This window comes from Leptopilina heterotoma, unplaced genomic scaffold (genome assembly GCF_015476425.1).
Source record: "Leptopilina heterotoma isolate Lh14 unplaced genomic scaffold, ASM1547642v1 Lhet_142, whole genome shotgun sequence".
NCBI lineage: Eukaryota > Metazoa > Arthropoda > Insecta > Hymenoptera > Figitidae > Leptopilina > Leptopilina heterotoma.
Window position 1 is genome coordinate 362,954 of NW_025110861.1, and position 20,703 is coordinate 383,656.

Here is a 20,703-nt window from a genome sequence, read left to right on the forward strand (position 1 = left end):
TATTATTATTGTTATATAATTATTATTAATATTATATTATCATTATTATTATTTTATTATTATAATTATTTTATTGTAATTATTATTATTATTATTATTATTATTTTATTATTATTTTATTATAATTATTTTATTGTAATTATTATTATTATTATTTTATTCTAATAATTTTTATCATTATTATTTAATATTACGTTCTGATAAAAATTTTAAGTCTAAAAAATTTTCATGATATAATGTGAAAATTATTAAATTTCAATAAAGAAATGTTTTTTAAAAATTAATATCAAAGAATGATCTTTTCTTGAAAAAATTTTGTGAAATTTTCATTTATTGATATTCTATGGTTCGTTTCGTGTTTGATATTAATATTAAAAATATACTTTGAGTTAAATTTGTTGAAAATAAATTTAAATTCGTATCAAAGAAAAATGTGACAAAAATTATTAATCGGAGCAAAAATTAGTTCAACTCAATATTTTATTTATTTTTCAATGACAAGAAAATAATTTAAATTCTAACTGTACTTTCGTAAAATGATGAAGAATTTATATAATTTTTAATAATTTTAAAAAATGAGCATAAAAAATAAAAAAGGAACAAATTAAATAAACTAAAAGTATTGAATAAATAAAATGGAAAAAGTTTCTTTTAATTGAAAATTGTAATTATTTTTTAAATAAAACTTTATAATATTATTTTTTTTATTATAAATTTATTTATAATGTTAAAAGGTAAAAAAATTTAATTCAGTGAAATTTTAAATTTCTTTTTTGGGAATTTAGAAGTTGAATCAACTTTTTGTTCTATTCGTCACATTTTTCTTTGATACAAAAAAAAATTGAAAAATTGATCTCTTTTTCAAGATCATTATAGAGCATTTATTGTATAATTAAAAGAAAAATTTTTTTTTAAATAAATTTTATTTACTAGTTTGTTCTATTTTTAAAATTTATTGTCTGCGTTTTTGAGAAGAAAAAAAAACTGTTATGTATTGTATTTTTAAGGAGAGAAAGAAAAACGAGTAATTTAATGGGCAATGCATTGGATTAGTGAAAGTGAAAATAATTGTTTTCGAAATTTCTTATTATTTCGACGTAACATTAACAAGATTTACGTGTATTAACTGTGATATCGTAAAGAAAAAAAAAATGAGTATATTGTTAAAGTTATCGCATCGTTATAGATATAATTTTCTAGTTTCGTAGTGAAACTTTTAATAGTCATATACTTTTTTTAGAAAAACAAAACACATCGTCTGGCATTCTTTGTCCGCTTCTTTTTCGCAATAGGCACAATTTAATAAAAAAAACGAAAGAAAAGAAAAGGAGAATTTAATTATTATTCAAATCGCACCGTAGATTTAAAAAAAAAAGTATACATTGCATATGTAAAACTTTTATCAAGAAGTGAAAAATGAAAAACACGCAATTTGGATGATTTATAATTCAAATTTTAAAAATATCTTCCGTTCGCTACGACTGAAGGTCCGTTCTTCCATGTAGCTTATTCTAAAATAATTGATTAGTGGCTGAAAGCCTTTATTGTCACACTAGAGGTAGTTAGTTGTTAAGTTAATTATAGTTGATATGTTAGTAACACCAGTAACATTTGATAATAGCTATATACTCTAATCAGCCGGTTTTTACTAATTCTTTTTCATTTCTCTCTTATTTTTTCTGTAATGAAGGCCGACAATTTATTGGATTTTTTCTGAAAGCGGTTGGAAAATTTAATTTTTCTGTATGTTACGGATTATTGTAAATTTTCGGTCATGATGTTTTTTTAGAATTATTTTTCGAATAATAATAAAGTATTCATTATTGCCCTTGTGTAATAATGAATACTTTATTGCCCTAAGGCAAGAATGGGCACTTTATTGACCATCTAATACGTCTGAGTTACATAAAATTATTTTTAGAATTTGCAATTAAAATTCTTCAAACTTAAGTTTGCAAAAGTTTTTATGAAATACTTTAACCGAGACCTGTAAAGTGAATGATAGTTAAAGTAATAACTTTTTGGTTGAATAACAAATTTTAACTCAAATTTAAATTATTTGTATATAAAATTTTTTTTTTATTTTTACAAAATTTTGACATTTTAAATTATTATTATTTATTATTTTATATTATTAATTTATATTCTTTTCTATTAAATTTTATCATTAAATTGAAAAATTTTGACTTTCATCAAATGCTAAAGAAATTCTATTTTTTATGAACTTTCTTTTTTACGTTGAAAAAATAGAAAAATTTCAGTTGCAAATTTTTATAAAATTGGAATTTTTGTAGGTATTATTTAAATAATTGAATTTTCGAAGAATTTTCTGAAAAATATTTTTAAAAATAATTTAGAGAAGAATTTTAGTGAAAATTCTAGAAAATAATTGAATATTAAAAGAGTTACAGTAGAAACTTTTGGAAATAATTAAACTTCAAAAGGTTTCGATTTGAAATTGAAAAAAATAAATTTTGAATTATTTGTGTTAAAAATTATAATGAACTAAACAAATTTAAACAATTTTTAAAAAATATAAATTTTAAATGAAGTATTTTTATGAAATTAGTTAAAAATTTGAAATATATATTTAATTAAATAATTTTATTTTAACTTAAATTATTTTTTTAAAATTGAGTTCTCAAAAAACTTTCTGAAAATTATTAAAAATAATTGTCTTAAAAAAATTTTTTAGTATAAATTCCAGACAATTGGTGAATATTGAAAAAAGTTTTAGTAGAAATATTTAGAATTAATTAAATTTCAAACGATTTTAATTGAAAATTTTGAATAATTTTTATTAAAAACTCTAAAGAAGTTAGTTTTTTGAATATTTTGAATTAAATTTTTTTTTTAATATTTGAGTTTTCGAAGAACTTTCTCAAAATTTATTAAAAGTAATTAATTTGAAGAAAATTTTAGAAAATAATTGAATTTTAATGAAGTTACTGTTATAATAAAATAAAATTTCAGAAATTGAAAGATTTTATTATTTCATGTCACAAAAAACAATAATATTAAATAATTCAAAAACGTTAATTTTTAAAATAATTGAAAAATTATTCAAAACGATTAAAAAAAATTTCCAAATTTATATTGAACTAATGAAATTCTCTCCGAAACTTGAAACTTTTAGAAGAATAATTATCAATTTCGAGAAAAAAATGAAAAATTTTCACTTCAATTTTGTGCAAAAATAATAAAATTTCCACTTTTATTTTGTGGGAAAAAATAAAAGAAAATTCTAACTTTAATATTGTGTTAAACTTAAAATTATAATAAACTTTGAAATTGTCTTAGTTTAGAAATTTTGAAAGTTATACCATAAAAAATAATTACGTTCACAACTGCTTTCAGATGAAATTCAGTAAATTAACAAAAATAATGCTTCTACAAATTGTACTGCCTTAAAAAAAAGGTTTTTCCCCTTTTTTCCAATAATTTATTTACCATAAATAACAAAAAAATAATAAAATTCAATTCAAAAATGAATGAAAGAACAAATTTTTCTTTTAATCTAAAATATAAAATAAAATCATATTAAAAATTTTATTATTTGGTTACTATTTAAATTTTTTTAACAATTTGGTTACTATATTTAGAATTTTTAACACTGACATCTACGCAAAATGAATTTAGAAAATTTTAGTAATTATCTAATTTGTACAAAAAAAAATATTTTAATAAGAGTAGAATATTTAAATTATTTATTTATTTATTTATGATATTTTTTTATTATATAGATTTATCTCTTATTGTTTGATAGTTTATGTTGAAACAAAAAGATCTAATCAAAAATGTGTAAAAAAAAGTCGAAAAGTACCTTAAAAATTTTAAAAAAGGGTTTTCAATTCTAAAAAAAGAATTAAAATTTAATTGAAGAATTAAATCAATTATCTATAATTGTTAGATAAAAGTGTAAAAAAGGAATTTTAGTTGATATTAAATATGTGACGTTCTTCCAAGAAAATTTTAGGTTATGTTTATAATTTTTGGATTAAAAATACAGAAAGAGGAATAATTACTATTACGAATTATTGGTTCTGAATTCTTCTTTACATCCGAAATATTCAATAAAAACAGGAATCAAATTTACATAATTAAAAATAAACTTTTAATTAAGGTAAAAATGATATAAAAATAACCTTAAAGTGATTAAAGAATTTTGCTTCTTAGGTACCTTTCTTATTAGTGCGTCACATTTTTTTTTATCAATTTTACAATTTGGTGTAAATTTAAATTTACTAAAATTATTATTAAGTTTTTGTTGCGAGATTTTCGAGTGATGGAAAAAACTGGCTGAATAGGAAAATTAAAATCATAAAAAGCCTAACATTTAAATAAGAAAGAAAGAAAGAAAGAAAAATTTGAAGGTCTCTCCAAAACACCCCTTAGCCACAGACAATCAAAATAAATTCTAGTGGATTACTAAAACAACACTTGATATGAATTATCCTTTTTTGTAAATTTAATATTTCTCAAATTTATTTTTCTAATTTTTAATATGGTAAAATTACAAGTGTAGTATTTCTAATTCACTTGGTTTGTTTTTTTTCTTCTGATTTCGCATATTATAATGTTATGTTAATATATTTATATATACGCAGAGAATGTTGTGCCAAACTTCAAGTTCTGTTACGTCGATTAATGAATTATTATTATTATTATTATTATTATTGTAATTTGTAACATATGTATATCTTAGTCTTAGAAAAATTTATTCTACATCCAAGTAACATAATAATATTGAAGGGCTTTGGAGCGTTACTTTCAATAGCGAGTGTAAATAATGTAATTTTCTATATTGCAAAAAAAAAAATGCGATATTTTTTTCAGCAATACAAATTGTATTGCCGATTGTTGTACAGAACTTATAAAATTGTTATTTGATGATATATTGATAATAATTAACTGTTGCCACTCGAGAGGCGTTTTTATTCTTTTTGCTTTTTTTTCCAAAATACTAAATTCAATTTTTATTTTTACCTTTTTTGTCTCATTGCGTGTGTGAATTTTGATTAATATTCTGTGTGGAAAGAGGAAAAAAAAATTAAAAGCCCGAAGCCTGATTTTTTATTATTATGATAACTAACAATCATTACTATGACTAATTTTAAAGAAATCACACATATGTAAAATGTTTGTTAAGTTTGTGGCCTTGCTTATAAAAAAAAAGAAAAGATGAAAAATTTAAGTGTATAATATTTTTAGTTTGTAACACAACAGAACTCTATAATTAATGAACATTACATAAAAGAAATTAATTTTTGTCTTTATATATTATATATATTATGTGTTTGTCTCCTTTTGGATTTGTTTAAGTTTTTTATTATTAAAATATTCATTAATAGATGATTGATGCGATTTTTCTTATTTCTCATCCTTGAGAATTTCATTTTATATTTTTAGATATGAAAAATCTTATTTTTCATTCATTATGTGATGAAAGTTATGGTTTTAAGTATAACTTTCAATTATCTTTAAAAAATAATAAAATTCTTCTCCGAAATTCAATTATTTTCAAAAATTTTAATAAAATTCTTGGCAAAATTTCAATTATTTTCAAAAACTTTCTTCAATTCAATTCTTTATGAGAATTACATTTTAGGAAACATTTAATCAAATTCTTCTCCAAAATTAAATTATTTTCAAAAATTTTAATAAAATTCTTGGTATAATTTTAATTATTTTCAAAAATTTTCCTCAATTCAATGATTTTTAATATCTACTATTTTAATCAAATTTTTCAAAAAAATTCAATTATTTGAAACATATGTTGACAAAATTCTATGCAAACATTAAATTATTTTCATAAATAATAAAAAAATTTCAGGAATTCAACTATTTATAAATTTTTTATAAATTTCATCGCAATAATTAAATTATTTCTATAAAATAATAACATTTTTTACAGAGATTTAATTATTTTTATGAATAATAAAACTTTTCATAGAGTTTCAATTATTTTTATTACAATTACCTATAATCGAATTTCGCGAAAAATATAATTATTCTTGAAAATTTTATTAAAATTCGTGGAAAAAATTCAATTATGTTGATAAAATTCTTTATGAGAATTTAATTTTGAGAAACATTCATTTATTCAATAAATTGTTTATTTTTGTATTTAAATAACAGAATTCTCGTAGAATTTTGTAATAAAAATTGATTTAAAAATTAATTTCAGTTGAAATTTTAGATTAAAAATGAATTGTAAAAACATTATTGGATGAATTTTCTAAGATAATTGAATTTTGAAAAGATTTTAAATTAAAATCTTTAAAAATTTAAATTTTTCATAATTTTAACTCAAAATTCTGTAATAATTAATTTTTTTGAAATTATTTCAAGTTTTTATTTTCTAAATATTTAAATGAAGAATTTCCGAATAATTGAAATTTCATAAAATTGAATTGTAAACATTTGTCATAATAGATTAAAAAATTCTCAAGGAACTTTTGCAAAAATTATTAAAAATAATTGATAATTGAATTATTTCGAAGAATTGTAATAAACTTTTTGAAAATAATTACATTTCTCGAAGAATTTACTTAAAATTGTATTAAAAGTAATTGAAATCCTGGGAAGAATTTTAAGATTTAGGAGAATAATTGAATTCTTGCAACGAATTTTCATTACATTTTTTTAAATAATAAGAATTCTCTTGAGAAAATTTTATTAAAATAATAGATTTTGAAAATATTTGAATTTCAGCAAAGAATTTATTTATTTTTGTGAAATGTAATTGAATTCTTGCAAAAAATTTTGGAAAATAATCACATTTTTTGAGAAATTTATTTAAAATTTATTGTATTATAAATAATTGAAATCCTGTGAAAATTTTTTTAATTTATGAAAATAATTGAATTCTTATTACGAATTTTGTTACATTTTTTAAAATAATTGAATTCATGCGAAAAATTTTATTATACTTTCAAAAATAATTGAATTCTTATGAGGAATATTTTGATTTATGAAAATAATTGAATTTTGCAAAGAATTTAAAATGCCTCAAAATAATTGAATTTTCGGGAATAATTTTCTTATTTATCGATATAATTGAATTCTTTCAAGAGTAATTATTCTTTTAGAATAATAGAATATTTGAATATTTTTAATTATTTCAAAAAATTTTAATTAAAATTTTATTCAAAATAATTGGTTTCTTTCGAATAATTTTATTAAAATATTTGTAAATAATTGATTTTTTTGAGGAATTGAATTTTTGAGCAATTCCTGTAAAATTGTATTAAAAATAATTGAAATCCAGCGATGAATTTCATTATTTATGAAAATAAGTGAATAGTTGCAAAGAATTTTATTAAAGTTTTTGAAATTAATTGAATTCTTGAAAAGAATTTTATTATTTATAAAAAGAATTGAATTATTTGCAAAAAATTTTATTAAAATGTTTAAAAATAATTGAATTTTTTCGATAAGTTTTATTATTTATAAAAATAATTCAATTCTTAGTTAGAATTTTATCAAAATTTAATTGAATTTCCATGAAAAGTATTATTAGTTAAAGTATTTATTGAATAGTTGTGAAGAAATTGTAAAAAATTTTGTCAAATAATTGATTTTTTTGAAAATTCTATTCAAAATTAATTGAATTCCTGTGGAGATTTTATTATTTATAAAAATAATTGAATTTTGGATGAATTTTATCAATTTTTTTTTTTAAATAATTGAATTCTTTTGCGAAATTTTATGAAAATACTATATATTGAAAATAATTGAATTTCGAATATTTTTTGAAAATAATTGAATCCTTTTTAAGAATTTAATTATAATAAACTTCTTATTTATGCTACAAGTCGAGCTCTAAATTGTACTTCTGAGATATCTACATGGGAATTAACCATCAATGCGAGATCTGTTGGCCAATGCACACAATTTTTTTGCAATTTTTAATTATCGTAGGATGTTTATTTTGAAATAAAAAAGAGAGTATATAGTTGGTTGTAAATGATTTATTATTGCAGTACATGATAACTTAAATGGTAAATAATTATTATGCAATTGTTGGATTTTGAAACGATTGCCACTATTGTAAATGCAGTGAATTATTATTTTATTTTCTGTTTATAACGAACTAGTAGAAAAAAAGCACCTAAAGCTTACTGCATGTGTTGGCGTCTGCGTGCAGCTCTTTGTTTGTCGAAGCGAAGTTCCATTTCCTCTAAAACTCGCGGAGTATAGCGAACCACCAATTTCACTGAATTTTGGGCCTGCTTCAAAAGTTCTACTGCTTTTTCGTGATTTTCACCCTCGACGCACTGTAATGAATTTTTTTAAATTAAAGTTTTTGCTCATTTACATAAAGTTTGATCTAATAAAATCTAATAACACTTTTAAAAGTATAAATTGTAAATTTATAAATAGTAAATTAAATTTGTAAATAGTTACAATTTCAAAACAAAGACTCTTGTCGTTTTGAAATTGAGACGAAAGAAAACTTACGACTCCATTGACGGAGAGTAATTGATCTCCTCGTTTTAATCCACCATGTCGATCGGCCACGCCGCCTGGAATAATTCTCGAGATGTAAATTGGTGAATTTTGTTCTTTTCCGCCCATCACATTGAATCCAAGACCCTCTTCCGTTTTCGGCAATTCTACAACGCGCGGATGAGCATGACCTTCACTTGCCGCAAAAGCTGCGACAGTCGCTTTTGCAGTGGCTGATGCTCTTACATCTTGAGATCCCTGTTTTTAAAATACAAATTATTATTATTCTTATTAATATTAATTATAACCCCTCAGTTAATTACTTTCAACTGCTTTCTACTCTAAAGAACAAACACCTGTTGAATATTCTTTTGTTATAAGTTAAAAATAATTCAAAAAAACTATAAAAGTTTTTTTTCTTATATTGAAAAGTTAGTTCTAGAGATAAATATTTAAATAAGTACTTTGTACTTGTTTTTCCAATAGAAATAAAAAATTCAATTTAAAATCTTCTGAAATTTAATAATTTCAAAAAGTTTCAATTATTTATAACCTTTCTAAAATTCAATTATTTTCTAAAATTTGTAACTAACTTCAACTCTAAATCAATTATTCTTAATAATTTTCCGAAAGTTTTTCGAGATTTCAATTATTTAAATACAAAAATTCAATTTTTTGTAAAAATTCTGACTGTCCATGTTTTTTTTTAAAGTTACTATGATATAATTTTTTAAAAGAATTATAATAAACAAATTCTTAAAATTAATTTTTTAAAAACATTTCAAAATAATTTTTAAAAGACAATTTCAATTATATACAGTTGAAATATTTCCAAACAATTGAAATTTGGTGAAATCTTTTAAAAATAATTTAAGTTTTGAAAAATATTTAAATAAAAATAATCTAATTTTTGAAGACTTTGAAGATTTCTCCGAAATTTTAAAAAATCTTAAAAAGTAAATTTTTATCAATTTTTTTTTATAACAATTCTAAGAATTAGTTTTTAAAAATATTTAAATTGACGAATTTTCGCAAATTTTTTGATTTTTCTGCCTTATTGAAAGTAAAGCAACCTGTAGCAGACTATTTATAGTCCTAGAAATAATTTGGCAGTGGTTTTGATTCTGTTCTGTTAATTAAATGAACAGATTTATTTATAATAAAGAATTCTCCTTTTCTACTTATAAAAATAATTTTTTTTCATATACAATGCTTTTTTGATAAATAGAAAGCATTTTTTGATAAATATTATTTATTCTACAAAAGTTAAAGGATGAAAATAAATACCTGGATGTCGACTGTTTCATAAACATGTTCGTAAACCTCACGAACTGCATTAAGAAAATCGCTTTGAAGTACTTTTTGTAATGCTGCTAATTTTGTAGCAGGCACTTCACCACCTTCAATAAATCACAACAACGAGCGAATTATTTATGTGTCAGTAGATCAACTCTGAATAAACCAGAATATCGAATACAACGCCTATGAATATATAAATAAAACGTATTCCCACCTTTTTGAAGTTTGTCAAGAAGTTCAATGGATCTTTTGATATCTAAAAAAAATAATTTCACAATTTATAACTTATTTTCTATTACAGTAAATAATTAGACTATTAAAACACAAAACGTACATAAAAAATATTATTTTCCACTAGAAAAAAGAAATTATAAAAAAAATTCTTCGACAGTTGTAAGGAAAATTTACATTATTTATTAAAATAGTGACAATAATTATTTTTCTTTAATTATTCTAAATAGAAGATTATTTAATTAAATAAAATGAATCAAAATCGATCAATTATGGGTGTTATCTAGGTAAAGGGAAATTTAATTAATTTCTTTCTTACCTCGTGCTAACGTCAGTGGTTCTCCAGCTGAAGCCATATTTATTAAATAATCGCTAAATAATTACCTTTAAAAAAAGGTATTTTATCAATAATTCCTCTTCTGGACTTCTTTTTTGACTTGAATAAACAGAAACACAAAAATAGAAAGTTTGACAAGTTTGACACTTGTGGGCAGTAATACCAATGAAGTTGGCTGCTTACTGGAAATGAGCAAGCCGACAACTTATCAAAAAAAGAGAAAAATATAAAACACTTGGTAATACTGAGTTTTACCGCGGTAATTTAAAATCGTGTTTTTAAAATACAATTCTTTAATTGTAAAATTATTCGAAAACAATAATTTCTTTTTTAAATACACTGTAAAAAAAAATTTCTGTAGATTTACAGTTTTGTTTAGAATTTTATAAAAATTTGTAAAATAACTTCTTTAAAAGTAGAGAATTTAAAATCCCTTCTGTAAAATTAATACTTTTAATGTGTCAATTTTACAATTTTCTGTAAATTTACTACTCTGAATGTAGGTAATAAAAAGACAAAAATATTACCTACATTCAGAGTAGTAAATTTACAGAAAATTGTAAAATTGACACATTAAAAGTATTAATTTTACAGAAGGGATTTTAAATTCACTACTTTTAAAGAAGTTATTTTACAAGTTTTTATAAAATTCTAAACAAAACTGTAAATCTACAGAAATTTTTTTTTACAGTGTATTTTAAATATTTAATTATTATTATTTTTCCATAGGAATTAACTTCTTAAAAATTATTTCCATATTCTATTATTATTTAAAATTTAAACTAATAAAATTCATTTTTAAATCAAATTTTATTAAAAAATTCTTCGAGAATTCAATTATTTAAATACAAAAACAAATAAATTACTGAATAATTGAATTCTTTAAAATTTTGGATTTTAATAAAATTTTTTAGAATAGTTACATTTTTCAAGGAATTTGATTAAAAATTCTATTGAGAAGAAACTTAAAAAAAAAATTTGTAAATATTTGAATTCCTGTGATATTTTTATTATTTATGAAAATAATTAAATGTATCATTGAAATGAGGAAAATGTTTGAAATTTTGACAAGAATTTTAAAAAAATTTTTGAAAATAATTGAATTTCTGCAATTATTTGTATAACTTCTTTAAAATTCAATTTTTTTTTAGTGTTCTTAACTAAAATTTTTCTACAAATTCATTATTTTTAACAATTAATTAAATATATATATTGACAAATTTAACTAATTTTAAAAGATTATGAATTATTAAAATTTTTCAAAAATCTAAGTTCATTAAAATTTTTCATTAAATTCATTCAATATCGAAATTTTATAAAATTTCAAATTGAAACCGTTTTTTTTTATTTATTTATGAAAATATTGTAAACGCAACTCTATTAAAATTGAATTAATTTAAAAGTATTTAAGTAAAATTATTCATTATTTATTTTATGATAGTTGTTCAAGATTTAAGTTATAGGAATTTTTTCCCTAAAGAAGTTTAAAATTTTCAAAAAATTTTTAAAAATTGTGATAAAAGAAATATAGGAATTTTATAAAATTTTTTCTTCTTTTTAAAAAAAACTCATAATTTTCTGAACAGATTTGTGATTGAGAATAGCAGAAAATATGCAAAATAGTCTCTATTTCCTAATCTTAATTTTTTAACAATTTTCTAATTTTTATATCAAAATTATAGAATTTAGTCCAAATTTCAAAAAAATAAATATTAGAAATCATATATAACTTTTTTTTTAGAAAATAGATTTCATTTAAATGTTAGAAATCAATAAACAATTATAATTTGGTTCAACAAATAAGAAAATTTTAAAAATTCACGATGCACAATGCAGATGAGGTGTAACCGAACCTTTAAGCGGTTGCGCGCAAGAACAAAAAATGGAGGTGCATAAATATTCCCCAATTGACATTTGACCGAACTGTCATTATAACGAATCGTTATTTTCGCAAATTGTCATTTGTTCGAAGCGACATTATCATTACGAATTTAATACGAAATTGGCATTTTTGCAAAAAGTAATTTGTATAAATTTATTATTTGTTCGAAACGCCATTTATACGAATTGCCACTCTTACGAAATGTAATTTCTACGAATTTCCACTTTAGCGAATTGTCAATAATTTTACAAAATTTCATATTTTTCAAATTGTCATTTTTACAAAATGCTATTATTACGAATTGTACTTTTGCGAACAATTATTTTTACGAATCGTCACTGTTGCGAATTGTTTGTCATCTGACCGAAACGACATTTTTACGAATTGTCACTGTTGCGAACATAGTCATCTCTACGAATTGACATTTTTACGAATTTGTCAATTATATGCGAAAATCGCTATACAGTATAAATCTATATGCATACAAGTTTATACTACAGCTTTTTTTTCGCAAAAATGACAATTCGCATAATTGCCAATTTCGTAAAAATGACAATTCGAAAAAATGTCATTTCGCAACAATGAAAATTCGCATGAATGACATTTCGCAAAAGTGTCAATTTGAAAAAATGACAATTCGCATAAATGACGATTCAGAAATATATATATAACATTTCGAAAAAACGAGTTTTCGTGAAAATAACAATTTGCAAAAGTTCCTTTTCAAAAAAAATGTTAATTCAATAAAGTGACAATACGTACAAATGACATCACATAATAGCAATTCGGAAAAATGTTATTTCGTACAAATGAAAAGTCGTACAAATTACTTTTTGCAAAAGTGACAAATCGTAATAATGTCGCTTTGAGCAAATCACAATTCGTAACAAGTTTCAACAAAATTGAAGAAGATTGATTGGCGTTTTAGTAGAAGCACAAAGCATAAAGAACTTAATTTTCAACAATTTGAAACGAAACAAAACTTTTATTTTGACTGCGAACGATAGATTCTTCTGTCCTCAACCAAGCTATATAAACCCAGCCCTCGACCCAGCCTGATAATCCACAGCGAGAAAAATGATATATTTAAATTAGAGCTCACTATAGACTTTGTATTTGTTTTACATAAATTTTATTTCGTTTAAATAAAATTTTATTTTGTTCAAATAAAAGTTGTAGTTATGTGGAATAAAATTTTTATATAAAATAAATAAATAATTTAGTATAGGTTCTCTGAGACAAATATACTCTTATTTAACTCAAATAAATTATATATTTGTTTTAAATAAAACTTTTCTTCAGGTGCATTGTCACCTTGCACCTGGGTTATTTTTTACTTAAACACTAATTTAATAATTTCAATTATTAATTTATAAAATTAAAATAATTTATATTCATGATATGAAGAGATGTATAATGTTGCAATTATTTCACCGCCTCGGTAGCGCAGATGGCAGCGCATCAGTCTCATAATCTGAAGGCCGTGAGTTCGATCCTCACCCGGGGCATTTTTTTTTTCTTATTTTTCTTCTTAAAAAATATATTTTATTAATTGTTTAAATAATTAAAAATTTTTTTTTAGATTTTTAAGGTTAATTTCATTATACCATTTCTTTTTCAAGTTTTTCCTTATACAGTAAAGTCTCATCAAATTAAAGAATACATACTGTACACGGAGAACAATACTTTATAGCAACAGCAGCATGATCTAATTTACATTAGCTGAAACTTATTAGCTGTTGATGCTAATAATTTAGATGGGTTAGCAAATCATTTGCTATATAGTATACCTAATCTTTAATTGCTATATATACAAATTAATAATCATTAGCTGTAAAAGTTATATCCAAGTTAGCCTTTACAGGAAACAAGTTAGCTATTACATAATAATAACTGTCCGAATTGGGTGATAAATCATTTAAAATTTTAAAATCAAGTATACCTTTAAGCAGCCATTTTTAAAAGGCCATCACAAAATCATGAACTGCTTGTATTTTTAAAGGATTTGGTTTTATTCCTTTATCCTTGATTAGTCCGTGATAACATGTCCTAAATATTTTAATTCTGGTCGAAGGTATTCACACTTATCCGCAGGTTGTAATTTTAATCCCAATGTTTTTACTTTTTCCATAAATTTGATTAAATTTTTATTATGTTCTTCTAATGTAGATCCAAAAATAAAAATTTGTCATCTAAGTTAGCAAAACATACATCGCTAATCAATCAATTCCTAACTGTGAAAGAACGACTTCAATCACTGATAGAGGATATGCATCTTGATCTATGTATTAATGCACGGTATCTTCGAAGATATTTGCGATGTTGATATGTCAGATATTTTGCTTAATTTATTTTTAAAGTAAAATTAATCAATTTACAAGATTTGACTTTTCGAATGCAATATTACGATTATGTGCCTATACAAACGAACTATTCCTCCACCAATTACAAATAAATTTACAATCGACTCTCGGATCTTTTGCACTTACGGGACCAAATCCTCTCATACCTTTTGCCAAAACAAATGCCATGGTTACGCAAAACAAGTCTCAAGAGCTGGTAATATTATGATAGATGAGGGTAACTCTGTGAAGTTTTAATTTTAACTATTGACGCAGGAGATCCGCAGGGCAAAGCGCCGCCCACGAAGGCTCAAGTCTTACGACAGTTCCGAGGGTGGGTAAAGGGCTCCAAAAGAAGGGTTACGGATTTTAGTGGGTCGGGGCTTGTAGTAGGTCGCCAGCTTGTTAAGCTTATTATTTTATTTATTTTATATTGTTTTATGTTTTATTTTACTAACCCCACATAACCTTGGAGTGCCGATTCCAAGGTATCTGTATGCAGATTTCCCAAAAATCCCTAAGCGAATCCTTTGTCAATAAAAATTTAGATCATGACATATTTAAAAAAACTACAATTGAATTCTTCAGTAGAAAGAAAATTAGACATCTAAAAATATTTCGACATATTTATTACAAGTCTTAATTTTTGAAACAATTCTTTTAAATTTCAGAAATTGTTTCAAATTGCAAATGAACACATAACGTCGTTTTTGAAGAGGAGCATAATTGCCTAGATCAATATATAATTTTTTTAAAACAATACTATACAGTTTCAAATATATTTTTTGAATATATAATCAAATTATAATTTTTATGTTACTTATAAGTATATAATAAAACAATGATAAACATTTTAATATTTTATCATTTTCAAAATAAAGCCTCAAGTTTCACAAAGAGATGTTTAAATAATAATTATTGTTATGTATCGTTAAATATGTATAACATTCGTAAACAAAATATTGATTTTTATTTTATTATTTAAACTCCCATATATAATAAACTACGTTTAAAAAAATATAATTTTTCTACATATTTTTTTTAAGTCATCGAAAAACCTATAAATGACGGAATTTCTCTCTCTTTCTCTCTCTCTATGTATTATATAAACACCATAAAAAATACATTGCACAAAAATAGAACGTTTACATCTTTTTTCTCGTACAATTGCAGTAGAGATTTCTATCTTAAACTAGACACAAATCTAATTTATGTCCCATTCCTCAAAGTGGAAGTAATTCGAGCGTACGATATATAAATTAAAATAAAAATGCACTTTCTCAAAATATTAATTTCGTTAATCAGAAAAAAATGGGGCATTCCATATGAAATTTTTATATGTAGGTACTTTTTTCAATCTTAAACCTTGGAAAAAATTAAGTCATTTTTTCGGTTTTGTGAAAAAAAATATTTTTCGATGCTTTGCGTCGCCGTCAACTTCAGAGACCTTAGTCATTTTTAATTTTATAAAAAAAAACTGTTATCTTTGTTTAGGTCATTTTTCTTTTTTAAATTGAAATTCAAATTTTCTTGTAGATTCTGTAAGAGAATACAAAAATTCATAAGAATCACTAAGCGCCAATTTTTTAAATAATATATTCTCTTAAAACGGGAAGCTTAGATTCGGACCACCAAAATCTGACTTTTGGGACTAAAATAAGTTTAAGGATGGTTCTCCGGAAAAGGTCAAATCACGCGTTCACAGATAATTAATAAATTAACTAAAATTATAAAAAATTCTTCCAGCCGTACCATAAGATTTAACCAATTAAAGAAATCATTAAAGAACAATTTTAAAAAAGGTCAAATAACTGAAATATTTAATAAAATTTAATTGAGGGTAGTTGCAACAGTATATTTTATTCAATATTTCTTTTATTTGACAGTTTATTCGAATTTTTTTATGATTTGACTAAAAATGGTTAAATCGTATGGTATAATAGCTAATATAATTAACCTAGGTCCTGGTGGCTTGTGGACTAACTAGAAAATCCCAGTGGCAAGAAAAGAACGTAGATATACGTCTATCCTTTTTTAACTAATAAAATTTTATGGTTAGTCCACAGGATATCAGGACTCATGTCGGATTTAGGAAAATTATCATAGTTCTATCAACAAAAACATTACCTCCGATCTGACAATTTTTTTAGATTGAACCACTGGAGAAATGTTGCTCTTGGAGAAATCAAAACAATAAGACTACATCTCAGGATCTGTGCGAAGTGGAAATATGATTATTCAGCGCCGATCTGTGCGTAAATTTCTTCAAACAAATCGGACAGTCGTTAAATTTATTCCCCGTGTGCGTCAATAAATGCTTCTTCAACTGACCTCTATCGTTAAATACCTCCTGACAAGTGCTGCACTCATAAGACGACACATCGTCGTGGATTAAAATGTGACTGTTCAACGTTGTCTTCTGAGTGAATGTTTTTTGGCAGACGTAGCATTCGTAGGACCGCTCGCCCATGTGGGTCAGCAAGTGCTTCTTCAGCGTGGCCTTCTCCTTGAAGGACTTCTGGCAAATGTGACACACGTGCCGCCTGTCGCCAGTGTGCACGAGGATGTGCGAATTCAGTCGCGTCTTCTCCCTAAAGGCCATATCACAATGTTCACAGGCGAACGGCTTCTCGCCCGTGTGAATTAAAGCGTGTCGATTCAAATCTGACTTGCGGGTGAAAATCTTCTCGCAAACGTGACAGTCGTATTGGCCGCCAGTGTGCGAGAGCATGTGACTAGTTAGATCGGACTTTCTCGCGCAAGCCTTCTGGCAAATGTGGCAGGCGTGCGGCTTCTCGCCGGTGTGGACCAGCATGTGCGAATTCAGCTTTGCCTTCTCGCGGAATGTCATCAGGCACTCTTTGCACTCGTAGGGCCGCTCGCCGGTGTGGACCATCGAGTGCCTCATGAGTTCGGACTTTCTTTTGTATGTCTTCGCGCAGACACTGCAAGCGTGCGGCTTGTCTCGGGTGTGCGACAACATGTGGTTGTTTAGAGCGGCTCTTTGCGCGAAGCATCTCTGACAAAGTGTACACTTGAATTGCTTCGTCCTGCGTTGATGATGATGATGATGGCGCAACTCGGACTCGAATTTCTCCCCTTCGTTAAAGCTCCCATGAATCAAACAATGTCGGTTGAAATCGTCCCTTTCTTGAAACGACTCCTGACAAATATCACAAAAATAATTATCACACTTGATGTTTTCGTTCACTTCGAATTGCCCTTGAAATCCCACTATTCCTTCTGCTCTTTCTCTTCCTTCTGTTTCTTCTCCTTCTGCTTTTTCTTCACCTTTGACTCTTTCTTCACCTTCACCTCTTTCTTCACCTTCGCCTCTTTCTTCACCATCACCTCTTTCTTCACCATAACCTCTTTCTTCACCTTCCCCTCTTTCTTCATTTTCTTCTCTTCTTTCTTCACGTTCTTCTCTTTCTTCACCATCATTAGAATGTGAATGTAACTGATTTTCTAAAATTAACCTATCGGGGAACGATTTCTCGGTGAAATTCATTCCAATGTGAATTAACATATGCGTACAGAGTGTTTCGGAGTCGGGAAAATTTTGATCACATACTTGACAATTATTTCCACTGCAATGGAGTTTTAAATGTGTCACCATTGTGTCATTGTTTAGAAACCACTTTTGACAAATGAAGCATTGAATTTTGTAGAATTTCGTCTGTGGGAAATTATTTATTGGCAAAGGTGGTGATTTCTCGGCGATTTGTTCTTGATGTATCGAATCAAAAGTAATGGCATTGATGAAGCATCGTTGAAGACTGGTGTCATCTTTATCGCAGAGACTTGCATCTGTTTCCCAATGTTGATGCACATTTTCATTGTCCAAATCCAGTTTTTCCTACGATTATTTCGAAAATTTTAACTATATTTAATCATTTTTTGATAATCGAATATTTCAGGAGGCTATTCTAAATAAAAAATATCAAGATTTTTATTTTTTTTTCTTATCTTTCTACATAGGATTTTGTTTATAAAAAAATATAATATTCAAAAAATCTTTTTTTGTTGTGAAAAAATTTAATTCAAACTATTTTGAAATTGAGTTTTTTTAATATATATTTAATTATTAAAAATAATTTATCTAAAGAAGAATTTTAGTTAAAATCGAAAAAAAGATTTGAATTTTGGAGAAGTTACATTGAAGAATTTCCAAATTAAATTTAGTAAACGAGAAATCGAAATTTAAAATAAGTAAGTATATTTCAAAATATTAATTTATGTCAATTTTCTTTATTCTTTAAATAATATAATTTCTTTCGAGAAAATGTAACTAAAATTGTATTAAAAATAATTTAATTCTTGGCAAGATTTTTATTAAAATTCTTTCAAATAATTGAATTGTTTTGAAGAATTTATTTCAATTTTCTTGGAAATAATGCGAGTTTTTTTAAAATAATTTTTACTGAAAATTTTGAAAGTAATTGAATTTTATGAAGAATTTCTTTCAAGGTTTTAAAATAATCGTGTTTATTATTAATTGTAAAAATTTTTTTTAGAGAATTTTCAGGAATTTCATTAAATTTTGTAAAAATAATGGAATTTTTTAAAATAATTTTAATTGAAAATTTTGAAAATAATTGAAATTTACAAAGAATTTTTTATTAAAAACTTTTGAGAACAATTGAATTGTTTACACAAATTTTATTACAATTTTCAAAAATAATTGAACCTGTTAAAGAAATTTTATTAAAATTATCTTGAATATAATTGAATTTTTGCCTAGAAATTTTATTCAAATTGTATTGAAAATAATTAAATTTCTCAGAAGAATTTTATTATTTACAAAAATAATTGAATTCTTGCCAAGAATTTTACAATTTATAAAAATAATTGAATTATTTCAAAGAATTTTATATCAGAATTTGTTGAAAATAATTGAATTTAAATAATGTTTTTAAAAATAATTGTATTCTTTCGAGTAATTTTATTAAAATTGTATTGAAAATAATTGAATTCCCGATAAGAATTTTATTATTTACAAAAATATTTTAATTCTTGCGAAGAATTTTTTTATTTATGAAAAGAATAATTGAAAAGGATTTTACAATTCATAAAAATAATTGAATTGTTTCGAGGTATTTTATTTGAATTTGTGAATTTTTGAAAATAATTAAATTTTTTTAAGGAATTTTATTAAAATTTTTGAAGATAATGATTTTTTAAAAAGAATTTTATCAAAATTGTTGAAAATAATTGAATTTATATTAAAATTCTTGAAAAAAATAATTGTATTCTTTCGAGAAATTTTACTAAAATTGGATTGAAAATGGTTGAATAGGTGAGCAAATTTAGAAATGATGAAAAAAGGTAAAAAATGTGATTAAAATTAAAAATTTCAACCTAAAAATAATAATTCACAACAATTAGATAATATAGCAATTTACCAATTCTCAAAATTTTATATAGAATGATACCTCCTTAATTTGATAAATTTAAATAATATAATTTACCATTTCAACTACTGAGAAATCCATATCATGGCTCTCAATAGACAAGAGCGCCTTCTCAAGCATTACTGAGTCCTCCATGAAGTCAAAGTGAAATTTTTAAATAATATATTATTCTGATAAGGCTAAATAAACTGTAATTCAATTCAGAATTAAATGACCATCTTCCAAATGTTTACATTTTTCATATCAATTCTTTTTCACATTCCATGTTTTAAATTTCATCGTCAATTCCTTCTCGTTATTATTTAAACATTTACCTGAAATTATGAAAATTCTCAAATATCACGAATTTCTAATTATAATCTAATTAATATTAAATTCGCTAAATAATAAATATTTATAAACGAAAAAACAAAGGTAAACATAACCTTACTTATAGTTCTTCATTATTCATTTTGAGTTTCATTCCATCGACACATATTTTTTCCATAGGAAATTTAACATTTATCCAACAAATTTTGTCCTTTTTTTCAATATACAATTATTGACAATAATAATATTTTATTCAAAGAATGAAATTTTATTTCAAAGAATGATAACAAATGAATCAAAAATTTCACTGCTTCAACGAATAATAAATTTTGTTTACTTATTTAGCTTATTTAATAAAACACCAACTCAAGAATAACGAAAAAAGGAAAATAATATAATTGTTCGAAAAACCGATCGTAAATTAGTTTAATTAATTAA

The 20,703-nt window shown here is 23.8% G+C and overlaps 2 protein-coding genes and 1 non-coding gene across 3 annotated transcripts; 1 reads left to right on the forward strand and 2 right to left on the reverse strand.

Annotated features, from left to right (window-relative positions):
• Positions 1-7,955: 7,955 nt before the first annotated feature.
• On the reverse strand, positions 7,956-10,488 carry LOC122498079 (protein lin-7 homolog C). The gene is made up of 5 exons (XM_043605631.1): positions 10,301-10,488; positions 9,965-10,006; positions 9,739-9,851; positions 8,464-8,709; positions 7,956-8,279 (listed from the first exon to the last, which is right to left on the reverse strand). Exons 1-5 carry the CDS (start codon positions 10,335-10,337, stop codon positions 8,121-8,123), a joined length of 597 nt encoding a protein of 198 aa, XP_043461566.1. The 5' UTR covers positions 10,338-10,488; the 3' UTR covers positions 7,956-8,120.
• A 3,147-nt stretch (positions 10,489-13,635) lies between these two features.
• On the forward strand, positions 13,636-13,708 carry Trnam-cau. Its single transcript has one exon. It is a non-coding gene; the product is annotated as a tRNA-Met (tRNA).
• Positions 13,709-15,168: 1,460 nt separating this feature from the next.
• LOC122498081 (zinc finger protein 84-like) lies at positions 15,169-20,702 on the reverse strand. The gene is made up of 3 exons (XM_043605632.1): positions 20,387-20,702; positions 20,014-20,270; positions 15,169-18,401 (listed from the first exon to the last, which is right to left on the reverse strand). The coding sequence occupies exons 2-3, from the start codon at positions 20,089-20,091 to the stop codon at positions 16,749-16,751; spliced, it is 1,731 nt and encodes a 576-aa protein (XP_043461567.1). The 5' UTR covers positions 20,092-20,270; positions 20,387-20,702; the 3' UTR covers positions 15,169-16,748.
• Position 20,703: the final 1 nt, after the last annotated feature.

Bases quoted from the DNA above. Each gene is read 5' to 3' on its own strand.
- LOC122498081 (XM_043605632.1), bottom strand. From the start codon at position 20,091: ATGGAGGACTCAGTAATGCTTGAGAAGGCGCTCTTGTCTATTGAGAGC. The intron at 18,402-20,013 runs GTAAATTATATT...AAATAATCGTAG, and splicing joins ATTTCTCAGTAGTTGAAATG to GAAAAACTGGATTTGGACAA.
- LOC122498079 (XM_043605631.1), bottom strand. From the start codon at position 10,337: ATGGCTTCAGCTGGAGAACCACTGACGTTAGCACGAG. The intron at 10,007-10,300 runs GTAAGAAAGAAA...TATTTTTTTTAG, and splicing joins ACCACTGACGTTAGCACGAG to ATATCAAAAGATCCATTGAA. The intron at 9,852-9,964 runs GTGGGAATACGT...GATTTATTGAAG, and splicing joins TCTTGACAAACTTCAAAAAG to GTGGTGAAGTGCCTGCTACA.